This window comes from Helicoverpa armigera, chromosome 13, assembly GCF_030705265.1.
Source record: "Helicoverpa armigera isolate CAAS_96S chromosome 13, ASM3070526v1, whole genome shotgun sequence".
In the NCBI taxonomy this organism is placed as follows: Eukaryota; Metazoa; Arthropoda; class Insecta; order Lepidoptera; family Noctuidae; genus Helicoverpa; species Helicoverpa armigera.
Window position 1 is genome coordinate 6,102,185 of NC_087132.1, and position 25,977 is coordinate 6,128,161.

Here is a 25,977-nt window from a genome sequence, read left to right on the forward strand (position 1 = left end):
TAACAATTTCAATTAGTATCATCCGGGAGGAGATTACAATCGGATTACAGACATGAGTATGTGTAATGAAATTAATTACTTATTTGATAATTGGAAGATAACAGATAAGCACATTTAATATAAAAGAGTTTGTTAGATCACGCAGAACACAGCCTAGGCACACCAACAATCATGCGCGCCGTCATCCTGTTAGCCCTTTTGGGCTCCGCACTCGGTGAGATATTTTTCTGCTTTCTCTTCATTATCCTTGCTTCGTTTTATACAAATCTAATTTAAAGTTAACGATGTTTTCATTAAAATGTCCACTATGAAAATTATTGGACAAAAGGTTAATTGTATAAATAACATGTTTTAATATTTTTTTTTTACAACTTCAGCGGTCCCCAAATCCGTCAACCGCATTGTGGGCGGCAGCGCCACCACTGTGGAGGCCTACCCATACATGTCCAACATGCAGTATGGTTTCTGGGGCATCTGGTGGTACCAGGCATGCGGCGGGTCTCTGCTAACCTCCACCTCCATCCTCTCAGCTGCTCACTGTTACTTGTAAGTAATAATAATGTCGGGACACCTTTTCACACACGGTCGGTTAGCCCCATGGTAAGTTATTAATTAACTTGTGTTATGGGTGCTAACACAACTGATAAACTACATATATACATATTGTAACACCCAGACCACGGCTAACAAGCATGCTCATCACACAAATGTCGACCGAGCCGGGAATCGAACCCGGGACCTCAGGATCGGCAGTCCGGCATGGTGACCATTGCGCCATCGAGGTCGTCATCACCAAAGTTACCACGATTCTTGAATGTACTCGTACCACGATAGTTGCTGGTTTTTTTGTATGAAAGTTGTGTCGCTGATCTTGATTTTTCCATTACTTTTTTACCCACATTTCCGTTATTTTCATGATTAATGACAAAAGTGAAATGCGTGACATAAAGTACCGTTTATATCTCAATTTTATTTTTTAATAACAGCGGTGACTCACCTCTGGAGTGGAATGTGCGCCTGGGCACGTCCCTGGCGTCCAGCGGCGGTACCCTTCACACCGTGTCCCAGTTGGTGCTGCACCCGCAGTACAGCAGCGCCACCCTGGACCACGACGTCGCCATCGTCCGCCTCACCGTCCCCGCCACCTTCTCCAACTCCATCCAGCCCGCCAGCATCCCCGGCAGCAGCTACTCTCTTCCCGACAACACCCTGCTGACCACTGTTGGATGGGGAGCACTCTCGGTAATATTTTTTACCAATTTTTTTTTTTTATAAGTGATCTACATGAATATACAGCAACAGTGACATCTAAAACATTCCCGAATCTACTATCAGACCTTTTGTAATTATTAACTTAGTACCCACATAATATTTTCAAGAAATCGGTTTCAGATGATTTTATATAATGTTTTATTTTCAGAGCGGCGGTGGATTCCCTCAGCAGCTGCAGCACGTTGACATCAACCTCATCAACCAGGAGCTCTGTGCTGAGCGTTACGCCTTCCTGAAGACCCAGCCTGGTTACCAGAACTGGCCCGACATTACCGACAACATGTTGTGCGCTGGTATCTTGGATGTCGGCGGCAAGGACGCCTGCCAGGGAGACTCCGGCGGTCCCCTCGCTCACAATAGCAACATCATCGTCGGTGTTGTGTCCTGGGGCTTCCAGTGCGCTGATCCCTTCTACCCTGGTGTCAACGCCCGCGTGTCTCGCTACACTGACTGGATCATTGCTAACGCCTAAAATAAGAAACATTGTTTCTCACTAAAAGAATCTGCTATTTATCGACTTCTAACTGAACGTGAAGTTGTATATGTTTGTAAATGTTTTTCCATGACAGAAAAAATATAAGCTATAATTAAAAATTTATCTCTAATTTTATTGAATGGAAACACCGATGAGACAAGGAGGAGAAGTCAATTAACCTAAATTTTCATAACCAGTAAGTCTGCCGTTGTCTAGAAGTTGGTGATTGATACACCCGTGCATTGCACGTTAATGTTGGTCCTGCACCTGAAATCTCCCGTAGTGAAGGAATTCCGTCCCATCAGGGTATGATAGTCAAGGAATAGGGAGTGCACCTGTTTAAATCCAAATACAGGCCATGTCATTGACCTCATGCTGAAAATTCAAGTAGGCATTCGAATTTTGAAATTTATTAAAAGACGTTCTACTGACTCGATGCTATACTAAACATTAAAGTAGTAGTAGTAAGAAAAATATATAGTAAGTAATTTATATCTTATTAAGGTAGGGACTATTTTTTATATTTAAAAATATGCCGCTATTTTCCAAACATTAAAAAAAACAGCGCTACGCAAAATAACGTCACGGGCGATTTAAGAAAGAGTAAACAAATTTTTAATGAAACAAAAGACACTTCAATGACGTCACACACGAACGGGACAGCATTATTTGTATGACAGAGAAACAAATGTTTAATGAAACAAAAGACACGTCAATGACGTCATGCACGAAATGAACGAGACAGCATTATTTGTATGACAGAGTAAACAAATGTTTAGCGAAACAAAAGACACGTCAATGACGTCATGCACGAAATGAACGGGACAGCATTATTTGTATGACAGAGTAAACAAATGTTTAGCGAAACAAAAGACACGTCAATGACGTCACACACGAAATGAACGAGACAGCATTATTTGTATGACAGAGTAAACAAATGTTTAATGAAACAAAAGACACGTCAATGACGTCATGCACGATATGAAAGGGATAACATTCTAAATAAGACAGAGATAAGTAGACGTTTAAAGCAATTTTCAGGAAGGACATAAGGAAAATTTCTCTTTGTACGAAACTAATTCTTGTTTTAAGGTACCTATCTATTTACCTATGTAAGGATGGTATTTCCTAGAAAAGCTCTTAAAGTCAGTACTAGTTTGAGTAGTCTAAGCTAGTTCTAAGTCTAAATTGTCTAAGTTGCATCTGGTATGATCATATTTTAGAATTCAGAAAGACATATTTAGAAACTTGCAAGCTGGTCCGAGCTGACGATAGTGTTAGACGCGAAGGGTGACTTCCTTCTCTTCATATTTGTGCGAAAAGATGTAACGCTACGTTAAGTAATTTATTAATATTTTTATATCGAACTCACAACCTCTCTATTGCCAAACTTATCTGCCACCGTCATAATCCTTTTCACTGTCCTTAACGTAAATAACAGGAATGAACTTTAAGGAAATACATAGGGGAGTTCATAGAGTGCACATAGGGAAATACATAGAAGAGTTTATAGAGTGTACGTAAAGAAATACATCAAGGAGTATATAGTGAAGTAAGGAAATACATAGGGGAGTTCATAAAGTGTACGTAAGGAAGTAGGTACATAATTCATAGAGTGTACATAGTGTAATACATAGGAATTCAAAGAGTCTATATAGGGGAGTTCATAACGTGTAGGTACATAAGGGATAGTCAATAGTGTACATAAGGAAATACATAGGGGAGTTCATAAAGTGTACGTAAGGAAATACAAAGGTTAGTACATAGAGTGTACCGCTAGTATATGTATAAATAAACACTTATATAGTATACTGATAAATTAAAGCAATTGTGCAAATTTATTCCCTCGCCTTTCCAAAATTTCAAATACTTATACTCAACGTTAAAATACAAGTTTAGGCCTGTTGTTTTTATGGTAGATTTAGACCTACCTACTTTAATTGTTTCGTTTTATTCGGAGCAATTAATTCACTGAATTATCGGACAGCCTTTTCCTGCAAACGTGACTGATTGAAAGTACATTATGAATAGGCGTTAATGATGTTACCTGATTAATCACAAATCAAATCACACTGTTATTCCTATTCATTCAGTTTCAGCAGCGTCCCTAAGGAGCTACTTCTCACTCCTGAATAAAAAATATTCTGCTAATGAATAAGCTCTATTACAAACAAACTTTCATATTTAGTGTAGTATTCTCGATATCTACCTACCAATATCTCTATACTTCCATATTAAACGAATTAACAGCAATTTGATCAAAAGTGACTGATTGAAGTTACATTACGAGTAGGCATCAATGATGTTGCCTTATTGGTAATCTAAATCATTAGAGACTAATTTCCGCAACCGGTTACCGCCGAACTTCCCGACTATGTTGGGGTCAGCTTCCAGTTTCACCGGTTTCACAAGTTTCACCGGATGCAGCTAAGTACCAGTGTTTAACAAGGAGCGACGTTGATAAGACTGGTGTCAGACTTACTGGCTACTGACTACCCGTAACGAATGCCAAGGATGTTAAATTACAGCCGGGACCTACAATTTAACGTGCCCTCCGAAACACAGCCATGGTGTTCAAGATATACTGGGAAAGTAGACACAAGCTAAAGAACTACCTACTTCTCGCACCTCAATAAAGTTATTAGTTACACGAGGGTGCAAAGTTGCTTTCAACCGCGGGCTCAATTTTAATGACTGAGCAAGCGAAAGATTCTAATATTGAAACACGAGGGCACCGAGTTTTTCAAAAATTTGAGCACAAGATGAAAAATCTTTGCAGGTTACTTTTCATCCCCCTTCAGCGAGGAAATTACTAAATGAAAAAAGGAAATGGCGCGCGCAAAGAACTTACATATACAAGAAGGTTCGAAGCCTGAGTTTTTCTGAATTTGAAAAGGTTGGCATGGGCCGTGTTCTTAAGCCCGTGCTCCGGTCGTCGTCAAGACAACTTGCCTCTCCGTGACGTCATGACCACTGACCAGTATACTGAGATTCATTTTGAAACACAGTAATAATATTCACAAACAATCCACATGCCGTTCTAAATTCAATTTACTTTGTCGCTCCAGAGCTTGCACTCAAATATCGAAGAGTATCTACAAATACGAGCTCCGAGATGGGAGATCAAAAAATATTCTGCCAATTTTATTACAAACTACCTTAACTTAGCAGGATTTATTCAGTCTTCTCAACTACTTTATAAATACATAGGTAGTCGTAAATGAACCAAATTTTTTGATGGGTATAATTTAGGCGGTCACCAAAAATATTTTTAAGACTCTAAGCTGAGGCACCAAATAAAATAAACAAATCCAAAAAAAATAAATTGACTTCATTAAAAGGGCACTAAAGTATATAATATTATGATCCAAAAAAAATAAAATAACATCAGAAAAATCGCAAATCTCGCACAAATATTATTTTTGGTTCCCAAAATGGATTAATGGTCACCAAATTCTATCCAACTAAAAGATTAATATTGCTACCAAAAATCAAAGTTAGTGACGAAAACGAATCGCTGCAAAACCGACTCCACGTAGTCTTGTCTGCCCTACCCCTAGAGTGTAATTCAAAACCGCGTAGGCGCGGAGGGGCGAGGCGGCCTGCGAGCTGAGGCGCAGGTAGTTTTAAGGCTCGCCGCCGCTGCTGAGGCTGGCCGGCGGAGCTGGTCAGCAAACCGAAGCTGCGGTGGTGAGCATGAAAACCATCTGCGACGATAAGCTCGCATGGGACCGCCGGAGCCCCGCAGCGCCGGAGCCGTGACAGAAGCCATACTTGCTGCATGTTGCGTGCTTACATTTTAAACGTACTGAGTTACACACAAATTCATATAACAATAAATAAGCGACGTATATTTGGGAACCCCAGTATATTAATTGGTATTTGGGAAATATTCTAGCGATCGTTAGCTTTTTAGTCTAACAAAAATGACCAAATTAGGACAATGGTATTACATAATTGGTAACATCTAAGTAGTGACAATCTATAATATTTGGTCTAAAGTGTATTTTAAAGGCGTCCAAATATTTTTTTAGTAGTCAATAATACGAAAAAATGGTTTTCTTTAATAATATTTTTGGAAACGTTATTTGGTGACCATTTATCCCTTTTGGTAACCGTTTAGAATTTTTTTGGTAGTAAAATAGGTACTTTTTTGGGTGGTGTTTAAACATAAGCCTTTTTTGATCTGGAATCGTGCCGTCCTACTCTTTGACAGGCAGTACCGGCACTAGTCGCACGGTCTCACTCACACTTTTACTCAGTTTTCCGTTCGTTTTACTCCAGCACAAGCCAGAATTGATTTTACACAATGTAGGTAAAATTACTAAAACCTCATATTATAAAATACGAACGTTTATATGTACCTATGAATGTTTGTTCCTCTTTCATGATTTTTTTCATTTATGAAACTTGGCAGAAGTATCTATCTATACCTACTAATATAATAAAGAGGAAACTTTTCTATTGGTTTGTTTGTGATGATTAACTAATAACCAGATTTGACAATCTACCTATTTCACTGTTGGTCACAAGTTCACAATCACAATGTTCGCAAGTAACATAGGGTGAAACTGCGGGAAAACTACTAGTGCCTACTGATAAAAAGAGGAAACTTTCATTTGTTTGTGAGTACCCATTTCATTTACTTTTGGAAAGCTATACTCTTCCCCAGTTACATAAGATATATTTTATCCCGCTACGGGCAGTCGTTTCCACGGGACGCTGGTAAACAAAAGGGTACAAGAATCTAAATAATTTAAACTGTACCTAATTCTTTTTAAAAAATCCTTACAAACTCAAGGTCTAGCAAAAAAATACTAGTTTGTGTACCTACCTATACCAACGATTCAGATATGTAGAAACTGAGTGACATTTTGCATGGAAAAATATTTTCTTATTTGAAACAACAAAATTATTTGAATTACCAGACTTTAGACTCTGCCCCAGTTCTTTTAAGTTCGTCTTATCAAGGTTGAAAAAAATTAAGCTATGATTCATAAGAAAGGTTGAAAAACCCTGTCTGAAAATTGCTTATGGGCAAACACTTTTTATTAATAGGTATGTTCAAGATTAGATGACATTAATTAATATCTAATCTGATTATATTATTTACGAACATGGCTTACAAACGGAAAAAATATTGATAACAAAAAAACAATCAATTAAGTATCCGTTGCGTGCATTTTCGGTTCTAACGTTTTCATCAAACCGTGCTGAATGCGAAATTGAATCCAGGTACCTACGCATGGGCACAAAATCTGCTGAAGCAAAAGTCTATGACTTTATTTGTTTCGTTCAACGAGCTTATCAAACCTGAACTGTGCCTGAACTGATTAGAAAAAAATGTTTAATTGTTCCATATCGGGAAAGGCTACAGACTCGTGCCAAACTTCGGGCTATATTATAGTTTGTAATGGATCTACCGTAGTGGACAGTGCGGGCAATGCCCACAGCCCTCACTTACTTTTGACTTAACACTTATTTCTACTTTTATGTACTGCCCTAAGTATTCCCCCTATGTTCCCTCTTTATGTGCTCACCCTATAAACTTTCTTACCACCCTTACATATGTACATTCCTATAAAGATCAATTATTAAGTTTTTTTTTTGAGTTGGAGAATAGAAAGAAGTTTAAGTTACAAATCAAAAAAGTTTCAAATTAGTTGTTTGCACCAAAACTATTAAAAACCAATTTTAAAAATGCGTTCACAGTTAGGAAGGGAAGTAGTTTTCACGAGCCCTGGGTGAATATACGGGAAACACCCAGTTATCACCAGAACATAAAAATCAGTAGTTAATCGTTAATCACGTGATAGCATGCTTATCTTCTTGAGGAAATACCAGAATATGTAATTGTATACCCAGGTATTCGATATCTGCCTAACAAGATAAAAAACAACTTTTTACAAAATATAAATTTTGTAATTAGTTGTGTTTTGTAAAAAGTGTTTTATTATCAGCACACGAGGTAGTTTACACATTCGGTTGTCGAGTTCCCTCGACCTTCCCCGATCTCCATCATCAGGTCAGCTCCAAACCTTCATTGTTGCAAAGGTCGCGTCAATACAAATAATATAAGCCCAAACACGAGGAAGTTTACTTATTCAGTTGTCGAGTTCCCTCGATCCTCTGTCGTCTCCATCATCAGATCTGCCCTAAACCTCCATAGTATTGTAGTCTTATCAGATATACACAAAGTTTTTACCCCATGCTCGCCTACAATTTTCAAGAGATGCCCTCGATTTCTCAGGGTTTCCACCATCAGATCCTGATCTGATGACGATGGGACCAAATGACAAGCATATCCTTTCAAATAAAAAAAAAATTTGAAATCGGTCCAGGCGTCTTTGAGAAATCGAGTAACAAACATAAAAAAAAAATACAGCCGAATTGAGAACCTTGTATGTAAATTGGAGGCCATAGGTATACGAGGAATACCACTTGATCTTTTCCAGGATTATCTAACAAATAGGTCACAAACTGTTAAAATTGGGAATATTCTTAGCTCTAAATTAAATGTTAATTTTGGTGTCCCCCAGGGCTCAGTGCTTGGACCTACATTATTTCTAATCTATGTAAATAATCTTTGTAATATTCAAATAGCTGACGCGAAGGTGACTACTTTTGCTGATGATACAGTAATCCTTTTCCAACATGCAACATGGTCCGATGTAAAGTCTTCAGCCGAGCAAGGACTTCGAAGGATAATTAAATGGCTTGATTACAACCTACTTACATTGAACGTTTTAAAAACAAAATATATAACTTTTAGTATTAAAAATAATTCACAACCCTCTTCCGATTTCCAAATAAAAGCTCATTGTTCTAATTGTGACAATACCAATAATTGTGATTGTTTGTTTTTATCTCCAACTAGTAGTATTAAATATCTTGGCATTGAAATCAATAAAAATTTAAATTGGAAACAACATCTCAGCAATTTAAAAAGTCGAGTACGCAAACTAATACCAATTTTCAAAAAAATCAGAAATTTACACGATAAGTCCATTAGTAAAATTGTTTATTTTACACTGTGTCGGTCAATAGTTTCTTATGGTATCGCTGCTTGGGGTGGCGCTAGGCAAAGTACCATTATAAAAATAGAAAGGGCGCACCGATGTATTTTGAAAGTAATTAATTTTAAGGGATTCCGGTATCCGACGACTACACTTTACAAAGAATTTGGCGTCCTAAACATTCGACAACTGTTCATACAGAATATAGTTCTAAGACAGCACAACCGTGAAAGACCAACTAATAAATCTACCAGAAGATCACATGAAGTATACGCTGTCCCAGCTCGTAAAACTACATTTGGACAAAGTTTCTCTCTTTTCCTGGCTCCGCTATTGTACAATCGTATAAGTAAAATAAAACCCTTAAAAAATATGACAAGTTATATCTGTAAGAGGGCCCTGGATGAGTTCCTGTGTAAATTGGATTATGAACGGACTGAACAATTCATTAAAATATGTAAATAAAATATATATTATGATATTTAATTTATAACCATATATGTCAGAAAAATAAAAGTATCATGTACACACACACAGAAAAAATAAAAAAAAATATAATAAATATACATATTTGTTTAAGATATATATATATATAATATATATACATATTATAAATTCCATTTCTTATTATTACTAAATAAAAAAATAAAAAAAAATAAAAAAAATCGCAACATGTTTGTCTAGTTATTTTGCTTGTACTACTTGTTTACGCTAAACTCATTAACGCGTTATCGGCATCCACTACATTGAAAAGAGTGTCTTATGTTCATAACGTTACGATTGCAAATTCATGTTATAACGAGAATCTTACCTTGCCGTAACACAGTTTTTAACTAGCACGGGAGGTAAAGAACTTTTCTTGTATACCGTCAATGGTCATTATTTTATTATCTAATTGAATTGCATAGTTGTGGTGGCATTTTTGTTACGAGTAAGTAATATGTTACAAATATTTTTTAGGTAGTTTAAGAATGTACCTCTTACCGTTTCAATGTACCTACCTAATAATTAAACACCGTGTTAATTAAGAACTTAGAGAATAAGAAATATTGTACTGGTATACTGTATTTAAAAAGGAAAATAAATTCTAAATTCTAAAAAAAAAAAAAACCTCCTCCTTTTTTTGAAGTCGGTTGAAAAAACAGGTAGAATCTGACAGCGTCGAAATAACTAGAAAGACAAGTGTTGTACAAAACAATCACTTAACTGCAATGGTTCAACAAAGGGTTAAACTTCTATCACTTATCGTGTTACAGTCACATCTTTGTTTAAAAAAAAATCGTTGCAAATCCGGGAGCCGAACCCACGCCCTCATACTCGGGAGGTTGGCTCTTTATCCACTAGGCCGACTTTTTTTTGCATGAATCAACAATAATAATTTTGTAAACCATGGTTGATTATGTTTTTTTTGTGTGTTACAAGAATGGATAAAGTGAGGAATGATTACATTAGAGGAAGTCTGAAAGTAGCGCCAGTTACAGAAAAGATGAGAAGTAGAAGATTGTCATGGTATGGGCATGTAATGAGGAGGGACGATACTCATGCAACAAAGTGTACATATGCTAAGTATGAATGTAGATGGATGGATGGAGAGGAAGACGAAGTCCTAAGAAAAGATAGATGGATTGCCTGAAAGATGGCATGAATAGGAAGGGAATGAGTGTCAATATGACGAGTGACAGGGGAAAATGGATGAGGATGACATATTGCGCCGATCCCAAATAAAATTGGGAATATATTGGCTGTTTAGCATAAGCCGACGTTCTTCCTTCGTGAATTAATACGGTGTGAATCACTTTTACGTACACATATCGGAATGATTAGGGGTACTTATGTTTAATTTTATCAATGGCAAAAATATTAAAAGTGTTCAAAAACTTCGTTTTCGTTTCATATAGAATTTTAAAAAATCGCTTTTGTTAAACCTGTGTCGATAAATTAATAGCCATACTGCGGATTACAATATTTGACCGATCCAACCGTTGTTTTGCGAAGGGCAATTGAATTTTGACATAAGCTTCACATAAATTATAGCAAATGTATACAAGATAATAGATTTTATCTGAAAACCACTGATGGACCAACGATCACAAGTGCGAGACAGACTCAAGCCATAAGGGTTCCGTACCATCACTACAGTAGCGGCGTAAGGGGGGGGCGGAGGGGGCGGTCCGCCCCGGGTGCCACGTCTCGGGGGGTGCCATCTTGGTCGGCACATAACTGCATGACCAGGATGATGCGGGCAGAAGGAACTAGTCACTAAGGGTGCCATTCTAATCTGCGAAGCCTGGGTTCACTACCATTTAATGCGCGATATTCAAATTTTAAACAAAACTACAACAGTACTGACAGGGATGACACCCCTCAGTCCGACTCTCACCCCTCTCTTGTATTTTTGCTTTTACCTGATTACTTACATTAATTTCTCAAAGTTAGAAAAAAAATCCGCTCGCTTCGCTCGCGGTTTTTATTATTTTCTAATCTCTTCTGCGCTTACTTTTTGAGTCCGCGATCTAACAAAAAGTTAAAGCACCGAAGTAGCAAAAACAACTGACGCTCGCTTCGGTCATGGTTTCTTTTTATATGTGCTTAATTCTGAGTTAAAGGACAATGCCAGGGTCTGGGCTCATAGTTTGCCCAGCAATGGGAGTTGTTCCAGGGGGTTCCTTACTGCACTCTGAACACGTAATGCAAATATTTTTGCAATCGCTCCCTGGGGTCCCGAGGAAAACTGGTTCAAATATTCTCCATGAAGAGTCACTTTACAAGGCCTGAGCCATTTGCCCAGTAGTAGGAGTGGTTGGAATAGGTTCTTTACTTCACTCTTAACATGAAATTAAAATATTTTTGAAATCGGTCCCAGGGGTCCCGAGAAAAACCGGTTCAGATATTCTCCCTAGATAGTCATTTAACAAAGTCTTTGGCATTTGCCCAGTAGTGGGAGTGGTCAAAATAGGCTCTTTACTTCACTCTTAACATGGAATTAAAATATTTTTGAAATCGGTCCCTGGGGTCCGGGTGAAAAACCGGTTCTAATATTCCACATGAACAGTCGCTTTACAAAGCCTGTGCCATTTGCCCAGTAGTGGGAGTGATTGAAATAGGTTTTTTACTTCACTCTTAACACGAAATTAAAATATTTTTGAAATCGGTCCCAGGGGTCCCGAGAAATTAATCTGATAAGACTTTTCTGCCAAATAAATCTTACTCATATGTATATTGTCAATCTCAATGCTCAGGATCTCGCTGTCAGGATCCAGTACTGGAAAATGTTGGAATGGTTTTTTTTTTACTTTGATTTTCAAATAAATTCTAAAAGCGTTGGATTCTAATAAGAACTGACAATGATTTTCTGAAAAAAAGGCAATTACCGCAATATTTTTGAATTTACGATTTAAATCTACAAGGCGCCTGCGCAATGAGCTATCTTCTAGAAAAATCTTATCAAGACAAATAAAATAAGCTCGAACATGAGGTAGTTAGTAGATACCGTTGAGGAGTTCCCTCGTCTCTCTTTCGTCTCCATTGTCAGGTTAGATCTTAACCTTTACAGTTTTGTGGTGTCTGAGACATATACCCGAATGACAAGGTTTTACTCGATATGTGTCTACAATTTTCGAGAGTCGCTCCCGATTTTTTTAGAGATTCCATCACCAGACCCTGGGCCGGATGACAGAGGAACCATTGAGGAAGTAAGCCCTTTCAAACAATAAAATAATTGTTGAAATCGGTTGGTAAACGACGGAGTTATGCACGTACAAACGTAAAAAGAATACAAATGAATTAAGAACCTCCTCCATTTTTAGAAGTCGGTTAAAAAAAAAGTTGTCGTGTACAATACCTCGTATTTGTCAATGAATAAAATTCATTTCAATTAAGGTAATAATAGTGGAATAGTTAAGAGTTCGTAAGCTTATTTTTATGTAATATTGAATAAGAGTCAAACCAGTTTTTCTCAGGACTCCCGGGATGGATTTCGAAATGCTTTGGTCTGGGACCTAATATAAGCCTATGGAACATAATACACTATGCAGTTACTGTGGGCAACACTTGAGCCCAACTTCCATACAAATAATAGCATTGTCCTTTGAGAGAAGAAACCAACAATTAGAAAATTCACTTTACGGTGGATACTTCTCAGCAGTTTAAGCGCTATTTGTAGGCGGTGGAGGACTTTTGTGTCCCAAAATTCAAAAAATTTCGCGCTCGCTACGCTCGCAACTTGTTTACTCTACAGTGCTTTTTTTTCAATCTTGTTTGATTACTTGTGTGTTCCAAAACTGAATTTTTTAGACATGTTTGGGTACTATTGTGGTCAAAAACTCAAAAATTTCGCGCTCGCTGCGCTCGCGCCTTTCCCTTTACACTGGTTTCTTCTTATTTCTTTGGGTATTTTTGCGTCCCAAAAATCAAAAATTTCGTGCTCGCTATGCTCGCGGCTTCTTCACTTTACGGTGGTTTTTTTCAAACTTGTTTGGGTACCGTTGGGTTCCAAAACTCAAAAATTTCGATAATTAACCATTTTTTAAAGGCATGTTTGGGTTCATTTGTGTCCCAAAACTCAAAGATTTGGGCTTTATAACTTTGCAGTGATCTGTCTTCGGTTTCTTAATGGTAAACCTAGCGAAAACCACCATGAGTGATTTCTACACGATTTTTTTTACTACGTGATTATATTTTGTCGTATTTTTTTTGGGGCCCGCTCAATAGGTAGTCCGCCCCGGGTGCCACCTGATGCTAAGCCGCCACTGCATCACTACATAGTATAAAACAAAGTCGTTTTCTCTGTCTCTATATCCCTATATGCTTAAATCTTCAAAACTACGCAACGAATTTTTTAAGCGTTATTTAGCATGGATAGTGTGATTGAAGCGGAAGATTAAATATGTGTACTTTTATGTGTAGTATCAGCATTGCACCCGTGCCAGGGCGGGGGTCGCTAATTATCTATGTATACCTACAACTAGCAAAATGGAACGTTTGCTGTTCGATGAGAACCCCCTTAAATAATTTAATTTTGATGGCAACAGAAATACATCATCTGTGAAAATATCAACTGTCTAAATAATATATCTATCACAGTTCATAAGAGTTCAGCCTGGTGACAGACGAGTGAAGTCTTGATAATGGCCAATGGGGTTCCTGAAAATGACGATTGATCTTACTAGAATTGTTATTGTAAGCTCATCCAGTTCAGCTATTGAAATAGCAACAAATATAGACTTACTGAATCCAAATCATGAAATTTCTGTTTGGGTTTTTCATATCAACCCCGAAAACTTATATAATTATCGTATAATTATAAGATTACCTACTTATACCGTAGGGGTTTTCCTAAAATGGCGATTAGTTATCAGATGATGCTTTGGAAATTGATATGGGGTGCCTTGATGCAGGGTATATATATCTGAAACACGTCGGAGTTCCTGTTGTAACATTGCGTCCTCTGTACAGTCAGCTACCACCATGCGTTTCATCATATTTTTTGCCTCTTTGGCTCTTCTGGGCTCCGCTTTCGGTAAGAGCTTCTTTCTTGGTGTAGTTTGTGAATTACTCATAGTTTTAAGTGGTAATCACCATAATAGTGGAAAATAGTGTTTGTGCTCAAAAACGGACAAGGTTTTGGCGGTACAAGCACTACTGTACACGGATATTAAATTTCTTGCTCGGATCAGCAGTTTTTTTAAGCGGTGATGACGATGACCTAAGTGTTTATGTGGTTTGACGGAGCAGAATCCGTTAATTCAGATCTTTACTTAATATTTTTTGTTTTGAGGCCGGAGTTTTCTGTGAAAAACTACATAAAGGAATAAATGTATTGGCCTTCGTACCTATTAGAATCTGCCCACGTTTGCATATTTCATGTGAAATGTTATTACAGCGGTGCCCAGGAGCGCAAGCCGCATAGTCGGTGGTTCGGCGACGGACATCTCGGCCTACCCCTTCATGTCAAACATGCAATACCACTGGTGGGGCATCTGGTGGATGCAAAGTTGCGGAGGATCCCTCCTGACTAGCACCGCCGTGCTCTCCGCTGCGCACTGCTTCTAGTAAGTATAACACAGTCGAAATCTTAACAAGCAAAAAGTTGTAGACCGACCAAAGTTATTTAACTACTAGCTGTTGCCCGCAACTTCGTCTGCGTAGGCAATATAGAATAGTCAAAATACTACTTATCCCGTAGGTGCATTCTTTCACGTGACAGTATAATTAGGATTAGCACTTAGCAGTCGCATAGATTCATTGATCAAGGTTGTGTTGTGGATGTGACCATTTATCTAAACAAAAGAAGTAAAGTTTGTGACGTTGTGAATATCTCTGGATCTAGTCAGCCAATTTGGAAAATTATTATGGTGCGTAAGTAATTTTCACAGGAAGCAGTTATAATCTATGTCTATATGCTTTGAGTCTGACAAAGCTGTCATTTGTACATTTTCTGCAGCTGCTGCGACTAATCAGAAGCCAGAAAGTCTGTCAGTTTCACCATGGATATCGTCTTGTGTAGTGAGACTGGAATGAAGATAGGTAGATAGGTAGTCGCTCCAAGCAAAATATTGGTACTCAAACAGATTCGGTGACTGGAAGGCAACACCAACATAGTTGGGGAATAGCTGGATGGATGATAAAATGAGTCATCATCATCAGCAGGCGCATAGGGTAGGATAGTTTCACTACTGGGGAGAAACACTTGTATGACGGGGATTTTTTGTGCACTTACTCACTATGGTAAGGCTGACCCCACATTAGGCGTGCGCGATCCTCGGGCGTGTGAGTAGCGCGGGCGTCGCGAGCACGCTGCATGAACGTCGCGTTTTGCTGCCCTGCGGCATGTGTGAAGAGTCCAAGCGACGCGCTCGCGGCGAGCACGCGGCGCTCGAGTTGCGTTCTTACCCCTTCGCCCGCTATCCCCGCCGCCCGCTAAACGCCTTAGCAGTTAAACGTCAAGGAGAGAGGCGCGTGCGCGCCGCGAGCGCGCTGTAGGTAAATGCCGCAGGGCAGCAAAACGCGACGCTCACGCAGCGCGCTCGCGACGCACTCGCGGCGCCCGCGCTACTCACACGCCCGAGGATCGCGCACGCCTAATGTGGGGGAGGCCTAAGCCGGGACTCCACCGAAATGTTTGCATTAATTCACGAATAGGCAAAATGTACGTATCTGTGAGAGTCCACTTCATGTGTTCGTACTTGAAACCTGCAGTTTTGCAAAGATTTTCAAAATGTACGCTTGCAATTTGTCATTTCTTGGTGGAGCCAGCAAATCGAAAGAAACATAAGTGTTGTATACTGTGCGTCACTACCGCACACCGGGAAAATTTCGCTCTTGCGGAGGACGTTTATATACCATATTTTGTGTCACACAGGACGACAGTAAGTATCCACCGAAACACTTTCAAAGATCTGATGAACGAACAAATCAGACCTGACTTGGTCACCTGGGGCCAATCAGAGCTATGAAGCGATCATATGCTTTGGCTCCTACTGTTATTGTGGTTTCTGAAAATTTATTCACCTCATTCAACAATGAATGTAATTCTGATGGTACTATTAAGAACACTTGCTTAGCGCAGAAGCTGACGTTAGCAGGTCGACTCTTTTGACTTCTCGAATAGGATACCATTGGGTTTGTGCAATGCACACCTGCAATGCATTCTGGATTAGGATAGGATACAGGTGGATAGGACTTGCAACAGAAAACAATTCTGTCTTTGTGATTGAATGACATCAAACGTAGTTTTATATAAAAGGTGTTTTTTTAGACTTGGCTCGGGTCTTACTGAGACTGTTCGTAATCGTGACCAGTGTATTTGCGATCAGAAGTTGAAAGTAAGCATGTCTCTGGTATGCGACGCGCAATTTGTACGTTTTCAGACGCATAAAGCATTTTACGTGTGTATGGTATTAAATCGAGAAAGCTCCCATTTCTTATCTGCACTTTGTATCTGGGCTTGTTCTTAAAGCTACAGAATCCTACATTACCTACCTACGCGCTACTACTCACGCTTAGCAGCGCTTGCGAGAGACAGATCCTCCTTTCTTCTAGGATTAAGTTTACATATTTTGCATCAGAAAAAATAATTAAGGTCTACTTAATACTACTCACTCAAAGTAATTTGTTTTAAGGCCACCACATTAGTGGAAGATAAGCTAAACTATGTTTATGAAAAAATCCTGATATGAACTCCATCTGTAACTTTAAATGATAATTAATTGTTATACTAAAGTCATCATTTTTGACATAATGTTCAAAAAATAATTTAGATGGCACCGTTTTAAATTTGGCTGAGAACTATTAATTTTCCTTTCATCAAGGTAATAATTATAATTGGATTTTGATGTGGCACGGCAAACTGACAAACACTATTGAAATGTCTATCGAAAAATTACACTACGTGTTAAAATATGGTGAATTACGGAAAATACACAACTCCATCTGTTGGAATAATAATCCTCTATAAAGAATGTATGGTAATTTATTGTCATTTACCACCTCGCTCCTTTGACAAATGTTATGTATTTTATTTAACACAGATTACCACAGATGGAGCTACTTTAACCTTGGCTAAACAAAATTTTCATTTTTTTTTTCTTCCGAAGTTACTTATGAAGGTGTGATTTTCTGTGTAAAGATTAATAATAGGCCGATCAACTAATATAAGTACAACATTCAAATGTACAGTTTTGACAAACAGGTTGCGTGTCGTAATATTTTACATCTTGAATTCACAAAATTAATCATATCTTTTGATAGAGTGAATCGATTTCGATGAAACAAAAACTAAGTAATACCCCAAGTTACGTAGAATTTTTGTATATAAGCATTGTCTGCATTGAATTCGTAGATTTTACGTGAATCCCGAACAAACAAACAGATAAACAGACAAAAATGACAAAAATGATGGAAATGGGTTCTGTTAGTTATCCTTTAACATGCCGGCTATTTTTTTTGTCAATTTCTTCAATGTACAAAAATTACTTTTCTACAGATTTATTATATGTATAGATTTTATCATCATGAAATCATTAATTCACGTAATGGTGGTGGTAATTTGGTCCTAGACGTATTAATTATACCTACTTAACATCACAGGAATCAGTTCCGTACCCACACCTTAAATAGGTCCAAAATAGATATTATTATCGATTTAATTTGAATTGTTTTCTCTTTGTGTTTTAGTGGTGACCGCGCCTCGGAATGGCGTGTACTTCTCGGCAGCTCTCTGTCCAATAGCGGCAGCCTGCACCTTATCAACAGCATTACTCTCCACCCGCAGTACAACCATAGTTCTCTAAACTTTGACGTGGCCATCGTGCGTCTGAGCAACCCGGCTATATACTCCAACAACGTGCAGCCCGGTAGCATCGCTGGATCTAACTACCACGTCGCCGACGGCACCTCGGTCACTCATGTCGGATGGGGAGCTCTTTGGGTAACTAATTATTATTTTAGAGTAACATAGGCCCAAGTTCACCGGCAGCATAAACGTCAGTTGTTTTTTTTTTAACGACGGTTATTCTATCGGTGATCTTGGACCTTACTATCTCACCGATAATATTGGCATAAAGAAATAAGAGAATTGACAAAGGTTCATCTATGATCAAAAGAAACGATATTGTGTTAAGTACTTAATTCGATTTTTCTGAACATCGGTATTGCAATTTTCAGTACGACGGACCAGCATCCAACCAGCTCATGCATGTTGACATCAACGTCATCAACCAACAACTGTGCGCTGAGCGTTACGCTTACCTGAAGACGCAGCCACGGTACGAAAACTGGCCCGACGTTACCGACAACATGATGTGCGCTGGTATCTTGAACGTCGGCGGCAAGGACGCTTGTTCGGGCGACTCCGGCGGACCCCTCCTCCACAACAATGTGATCGTAGGAATCACTTCTTGGGGATTCGAGTGCGCAGATCCCTTCTACCCTGGTGTCAGCGCTCGCGTGTCATATTTCACAAACTGGATTACTGCTAATGCTTAGGTTATTTCAAATTATGTAAATAAAATGTAATTAATACTACCTACCCACTGAAATAAAAATATTGTACATGATCAGAATTTTCTTTACTTTAAAATTGAATACTATATCATAGTGTATGATGGACAGTAGTTAAGTACCCCAAAAGAGCTTTAAATTTTTTTTTGTCCAAATTCATTTGATGGCTTTTGCCATCATTAAAAAAAAGTCAAGATCTTTGAGCGTTATTAAGCTCAAATGAGGGCCAATGTGTATGATTCATAGGTCCGAGCGAATATGCTCATAGTGGCAAGTTTAAAAAAAAAACACTGATTTAGTAGGTAATTCAGTGTTTTTTTTTTTAAACTTGCCCATTTACCCAATTTCGAGAAATTTTGGATTTGTGATATTTTGCTTAATTTTTATAAGTCCTGCAGGCACCGTAAAAGGGGAAATCTTTGTTGTTTTGACGTTTCAAAAGACGAAATGAGTCATAATTCCAGTGTGCTGATTGTACTATCGATTGTACTATTGAAAATCGATCTCAGTGGCGTGCACTTGGAGAGGCCTATGTCCAGCACTGGACTGCGATAGGCTGATGATGATTGTACTATAAAACGATATCTAAAATATTTATTTTATACTACTTTTCATTAATTTTCCCTGGGGTTTGAATGCTCTAGTTAGGTGAAGAGCTATCCCAGCATTTGCCGCTTCCCGTGACGCAAAGTATGCGCCGTTGTTCATTATGCAAAAAGTATAAATTACTAAATATCTCCGATCGCATTCTTTTGCCTGGTCGTGAGCAGCGGTCCAATAGGAGCAAGCCACCCGATCGCTATTCGCCAACGCGATGGGTTGTTGTACGAGACCTGGCCACTGATTGGCCGCAGATTACCTATTAGTTTTTCAGTCTGTGAGAGTTATGCATGGACGGAAGACGAATAGCGAAGTCAGTAATAGGATTCCGTTTTTCCCTAACTATTATTTTATCTATATCTATACCTACTTAAGTTTTAATGATCAAATCTAAGGCCCATAGGCGATTATACATAATTTATTAAATGCAGTTGTATAAAAGGTAAATGGTAAGTATCCGTTTGAGACGGCACGGCACTACTTAATTTATAGGTGGCCTCGATCATCACCTCCTTAAGCTCGGGGTCTTAGGGGTCGGCTTCCAGTCTAACCGAATGTATCTAATTACCAGTGTTTTACAAGGAGCGACTGCCTATCTGACCTTCTCAAACCAGTTACCCGGGCAACCCAACCTCCGAAACACAGTCATTCGTGTTCGTGTCCAAGATGTACTTAGAAAGTACATACAAACTTAAAAACTTGCATTGGTAATTGGTAATTGCCTGACCTGGAATCGTACCCACGCACTCATACTAGAGAGTAGAGAGGATGGTTCTTTACCCACTAGGGCCACCACGAATTTAAAGGTAGGTAAACAAGCTGGATACGACTGTTTATTAAAAATCTCATCTTAAAAATGATAATATGCGGCTAAAAATAATGTAAATACAACAATAGGTACCAATGACTTTATAGATTGAATAATTATTTAAGTAGTATTTGTGTCAAAAATTCAATCGGAATTGTTTACCTTTAGTTACATGTGCCTACTGAAATGGAGCATAGTTCAGCTGTCAGTCATACATAACATAATAGGTAACATGGAAATGTTAAACCTTAAATTTTGGCGGTTTGCGTAATGATTTTAAAACTATCAATTGTTAACTCCCGAATTTGGACAGGATCTTCATTACTTTGAATATGCATATATCTGTAGGGAAACAATTAAGCCTGTATAGCTCAGTTCTCGTTTTGCGAAGACATACCTACTAATTTAGTTAGAAATGTAGTTTCAAAATTAGAGTTATCTCCCAACGGATATCTGGACGAATGTTTGGGTTTTCCTTGAATGATAAATGGGTAATTAGCTATCTGATGATGACGATGACATATTCGATATATATAGGGGGTACCAGTCTTCCTCTAGTTACAGTACGCACCCGTAACTTGCAGTTCAACCATGCGGTTCATCATCTTCTTAGGTCTTCTTGCCACCAGTTTCGGTAAGAGTCATTATAAATTCTTTCATCATACTGAATTGAACAGAATTATGAAAACCGGCTAAGTGCGAGTCTGGCTGGTGCATAAAGGGTCCACTAACTACTAAACGGCAAAAAATCACGTTTGTCGAGTGGGAGACCCTGAATATATTGGTATCACTGAAAGAGTGAAAGCCGAACCCACCATAGTTTGGGAAATGGCTGGGTACCTAGATGAAAATCAATAGATTGTACTTAAAATCAATAAACTGGACGACGACAGGACTTTGAACTGGGACGACTGGGAATTTATTTTCTTAACCTTGCGTTATTTTTGCAGCGGTACCGCGGAGCATAAGCCGCATAGTCGGTGGCAAGGACACTGACATATCGGTCTATCCCTTTATGGCAAACATGCAATTCTTGGAGGGAGGATTGTGGTGGAGGACGTATTGCGGTGGCTCACTTCTCACCAGGACCTCCGTGCTTTCCGCTGCACACTGTTTCTAGTAAGTAGCTCTACAATATGCATTATTGCCATGTAATGTATGTAGGTCCTGCCGGGGCTGCGGGATTGTTCGAAAGAGTTACCGCGGCCCTGGTACATAAAGGACTTAAGAAGGAACATGATGGGTTTTTGTCAGTCAGAATCTGACACTCTCTCACACTTTCAGAAATTATTGCAGTAAGACAAGCTACTCTATCGTATGCGTTAAAATAAGACGGGTCGGTCAATATGGGTTCGTCCAAGCATATTTCGAAGCCTCTTAGAAGCAGCTGTCATGAAAAACCAAGTTAGGAACAAAGTTGTTGATTTAGATCAAGGGCAATTAATAAGTAATCAATTCAGGAAAAGGTAGCTAGCTAGATTGATAACCTTTCTGTTTTAGCGGAGATCATGTCTGGCAATGGCGTGTAATCCTCGGCAGTTCGATGGCACACAGCGGCGGGACCGTGCACACAATCAACCGCATTGTTCTACACCCGCAGTACGACCATAGTGTTTTCAACTTTGATGTAGCCATCGTGCACCTGAACAGCCCAGCCGTTTACTCCGACACCGTGCAGCCCGCTAGCATCGCTGGATCTAACTACCACGTCGCCGACGGTACCTCGGTCACTCATGTAGGATGGGGCAGACTTTGGGTAAGTGGTGAACTCTAGGCTAAAATACCTCTTCGGATATTTATGATCAACAAAGTCTTACCTAACTACTTGTGCTTTCTATGAATGTTGGTGGTTTTATAAAGTGTAGTTGTTTTAGATTACCACAACACAATATATATTTGTATATATGTAGTCTACTTATAACGTAAATAAACTCGGTATAACCATTACAACCATTTTTAATACAAGCACAAGGAATTCTAATCCTTCAATAATTGTAGGTCTATTTTATTGGTCTAGGTATGATACCTTCTCACAGCAATCTTCAAGTTTTTCTGAGCGTGCATTATTAAAATTTTCAGTACATGGGACCAACAAGCGAGCGACTTCAACATGTTGACATCAACGTCATCAATCATAAACTGTGTGCTGAGCGTTACGCATACCTGAAGACGCAGCCACGGTACGAACTCTGGCCCGACGTTACCGACAACATGATGTGCGCTGGTATCTTGAACATCGGCGGCAAGGATGCTTGTGGAGGCGACTCCGGCGGACCTCTCCTCCACAACAATGTTATCGTCGGAGTAACCTCGTGGGGCTTCCAATGCGCTGATCCTTTCTACCCTGGTGTCAGCGCTCGAGTGTCATATTTCACCGACTGGATTATTGCAAATGCTTAGATGCATTACGGACTAATTCGGAGCTTTTTACTGTACCTGACACCAAAACAAGCGGTCAAAACAATTAAATAAGTATTAGAAGGGGCGCCTAAAAATTGTAAGACCAGGTGATTTACCAATTCTTTATCAATCACTGAATATATTGATTAAAGCAAAAAAAAATTGTCTTAGTCACGCCATAGTTGTAAAAATAATAGCAAAGATTAAAACTTTATGATTAATTACCTACCTAACACCGAAACTGTATTTTCCTATCTAAACATTCATATTGAATGAAATATGGATATACCCAGATTGATATCTGTATTAGCCGATTTCCCGCGGTTACTCCCGCGTGCCGTAGGAAGTACTGCCAAATACTGCAGTACTGCAAAATATAACCCTCCGCCCTCGTTACTCGCATGTAGCATTATAATTGTGAAAGAATTTAAAAAATCGGTATAGTACCTAGATTTCGAAATTATCCATTAAGAAAATATATACAACTAGCTGGTGCCCGCGACTTCGTCTGCGCAGGTTTAGTATTTCGAACAATATGTTTACAAATTGTAGCCTATGTGTTATTCTGATGTATAAGCTATATTATTGTAAAGTTTCATTAAAATCCATTCAGTAGTTTTTGCGTGAAAGAGTAACAAACATCCATACATCCATACATCCATACATACAAACTTTCGCGTTTATAATATTAGTAGGATTTCCTCTTTATAACATTTTAGTGTATCTATACTAATATTATAAAGCTGAAGAGTTTGTTTGTTTGAACGCGCTAATCTCAGGAACTACTGGTCCGATTTGAAAATTTCTTTCAGTGTTAGATAGCCCATTTATCGAGGAAGGCTATAGGCTACTTTTTATCCCGGAACGGGAAGTAGTTTCCACGGGATGCGGTCGAAACCGCTGGCAGAAGCTAGTTCATAATATGTCTGTATTAGTTGAATACATCATTAGTAAAAGTAGATACCTAGGTAATGTTAATTTAGCGGCAGCACTTTTGATCATTAGCTAGGGACACCTTTGGCTTCGCTCGCGACTTTTTCAATTAGGTACCTAGGTACTTACCTACATCCTATTACTTTTTCAGCCTTAAAACTTTCGCGCTTTATAGCGCTCGCTTCGCTCGTGTTTTGCAATTACTTTTCTCATTCAGATCATCGGTTGTAATGATATTGGTGATAATAATTGTTAACCTGAAAACCAGACCCCACAACCTTTTGAGGGCTAGGTGCACCTCTCCTCTACTTAATACCTAATAATACCTAAACTCGGGGGCGGCAAAATTTTCTCCTGCCCCGAGCGGCAGATAGCCACGCACGCTACGCCACTGGAGCAACTTAGAAAAATTTAAGACAAGGATTGAAAGTGAATGAATGATTAATAAAAGAAACCCTGTTATTCCCAGATTTTTATCTGTAACAGTTATCAATAAAGTACTAAATATTTTTAAACTAGCTTCTGCCCGCGACTTCGTACGCGGATCCTGTCCCTTATGCCAGCGACTACGGGGTCAGCAAAATCAAAGATCTGTATCGTCTGATATTGAATTTTAAGGGCCCGTTGACTTGAAAACAACGGAATAGGTACGCATAGCCATTACAACAGAAACGTACCATAAATTTATTTTTTGTACTTCAACGGCAAAAGCACAGCAGACTACCTAAACGAAACGCTGAGAACTGAACAGCAATAGACGTGACCATAGGGATAAGAGTAGTGATTCTAATTAGTCCGCATTTAAGATGTGAGTGGCAAAAATATTACACGTATTATTATGTAAAAAACATTAAATGTTACTGAGATGACAAAGTCGTGATGACTTAGTGGAAGTCGTGGTGGTTTAGTAGGTAGAGAACCAATCTCTCAAGTATGAGCGTGCGTCTTTGTTCGTATTTTCTTTCTACGTATATTTTGGATACCAATGACCGTTATTTAGAGGGGATGTTAAACTGTAGGTTCCGGCTGTCATTGAACATTCTTGGCAGTCGTTATGGGTAGTCAGAAGCCAGTAAGTCTGACCAGTTTTACCAAGGGGTGTTGGGTTGAGCGGGTAACCGGGTTGTGGAGGTCAGATGGGCAGTCGCTCCTTGTAAAACACTGGTACTCAGTTGCATCGTGACTGGAAGTCGACCCTAACATAATTGGGATAAAGGCTCTTGAGATAATAACGACAATAATAATGAGATATAAGCACCGCAGGACATCTGACGTCATCAGACGGGGAGTAGCGACCCCGCGGGGCTATATATACTGAGTCCTCCAAGGAGAGTATACTGTCCCCAATCTCCGGCCGGTCGGAGTAAACCATGACGGTAGTAGGTCTCACGCCTCTGGCTTGGCTTGGCCGTCCAGAGTGGAGTCGCTGGAGCAGGGTTAGTAGCCCTGCTCGGAGGATAGGTGCCTCGTGGTAAGTGACCCACAGGGAGCGCGTAATCTGCGTTTAAAATCCGCCGAGGTATCCTCACACTTCAGTCGCTCATGATGTCCCTGTTGCCCTCTTGTTGCTATTCAGTTACTGATTCCCGGGGGTCTGAGTCTGAGTCCCCACCTGCCATTTTTTACATGTATCTAATACATTGTCATCGGCAGGTATCCATAGTTCGCGTAGTTTCCCCATTCCTAGTCCATTAGCATCTCAATCACAATAGCCCAAGTAGTTTTCATCCATAGTTAGCAACAGTTTAGCACTGAAACGGGGATAGTCCTTGAGTACATTTCTATAGTGTATAAAGGGATAATCGTCGGTTTTGTGTCACCATTTCATTAAAGTTGTCTCAAAAGGGCTTCAGCGTGTTGGCTTCGGCCCCACGTTTTCCTGCCGAAAATTCGGAACTCTGTAGTCCCGAGGTCTGGAAGAGACATACAAAATAATAATAAGATATAACGCAACAAATTCGGAGAGTGGGGGCTCGTGACGCCACGTCTGGGTATGTAAAATTTGTACTGAGCAGTGACTTAACACCAAATTCAAGCGTGTTATATCTTCGTTATTATTTGTTTGTGAGAAAAAGAAAAGAAAAAATACGTGTTCATTATTTTAGGGTTATCTAAAAGACGGACTAATTACTTTTTTTAATTCACCATTCCTATTTCATAACATTCATTTCTATACATTTTAAGACAGTGTAGTATTGCTCTTGAAGTTCCACATCAGGTGTTTTACATCTTCAATTTTTATAAGTCAACAGAGAGTGCTTATCAGATTGAACAACTTTTGCTGAAACGTCATACCTCTATATGCTATAGTCTAGCTGGGCCCCTGGAGTTCCACATCAGGTGTTTTAGATCTTCAATTTGTATAAGTCAATAGAAAGTGCTTATCAAATTGAACAACTTTTGCTAAAACGTCATACCTGTATATGGTACAGAGAAGCTGGGCTCTTGGGGTTCCACATAAGCTGTTCCAGATC

General features: G+C 39.0%; 3 protein-coding genes across 3 annotated transcripts; all 3 read left to right on the plus strand.

Annotated features, from left to right (window-relative positions):
• The first annotated feature begins 53 nt into the window (after positions 1-53).
• Positions 54-1,870, plus strand: LOC110376134 (trypsin CFT-1). The gene is made up of 4 exons (XM_021334514.3): positions 54-214; positions 378-546; positions 987-1,242; positions 1,421-1,870. Exons 1-4 carry the CDS (start codon positions 172-174, stop codon positions 1,742-1,744), a joined length of 792 nt encoding a protein of 263 aa, XP_021190189.3. The 5' UTR covers positions 54-171; the 3' UTR covers positions 1,745-1,870.
• A 12,264-nt stretch (positions 1,871-14,134) lies between these two features.
• On the plus strand, positions 14,135-18,818 carry LOC110376168 (trypsin CFT-1). The gene is made up of 4 exons (XM_021334553.3): positions 14,135-14,281; positions 14,645-14,813; positions 17,938-18,190; positions 18,427-18,818. Exons 1-4 carry the CDS (start codon positions 14,230-14,232, stop codon positions 18,745-18,747), a joined length of 795 nt encoding a protein of 264 aa, XP_021190228.2. The 5' UTR covers positions 14,135-14,229; the 3' UTR covers positions 18,748-18,818.
• Positions 18,819-20,699: 1,881 nt separating this feature from the next.
• On the plus strand, positions 20,700-22,606 carry LOC110376142 (trypsin, alkaline B). The gene is made up of 4 exons (XM_021334523.3): positions 20,700-20,804; positions 21,121-21,289; positions 21,671-21,926; positions 22,250-22,606. Exons 1-4 carry the CDS (start codon positions 20,762-20,764, stop codon positions 22,568-22,570), a joined length of 789 nt encoding a protein of 262 aa, XP_021190198.3. The 5' UTR covers positions 20,700-20,761; the 3' UTR covers positions 22,571-22,606.
• The last annotated feature ends 3,371 nt before the right edge of the window (positions 22,607-25,977 follow it).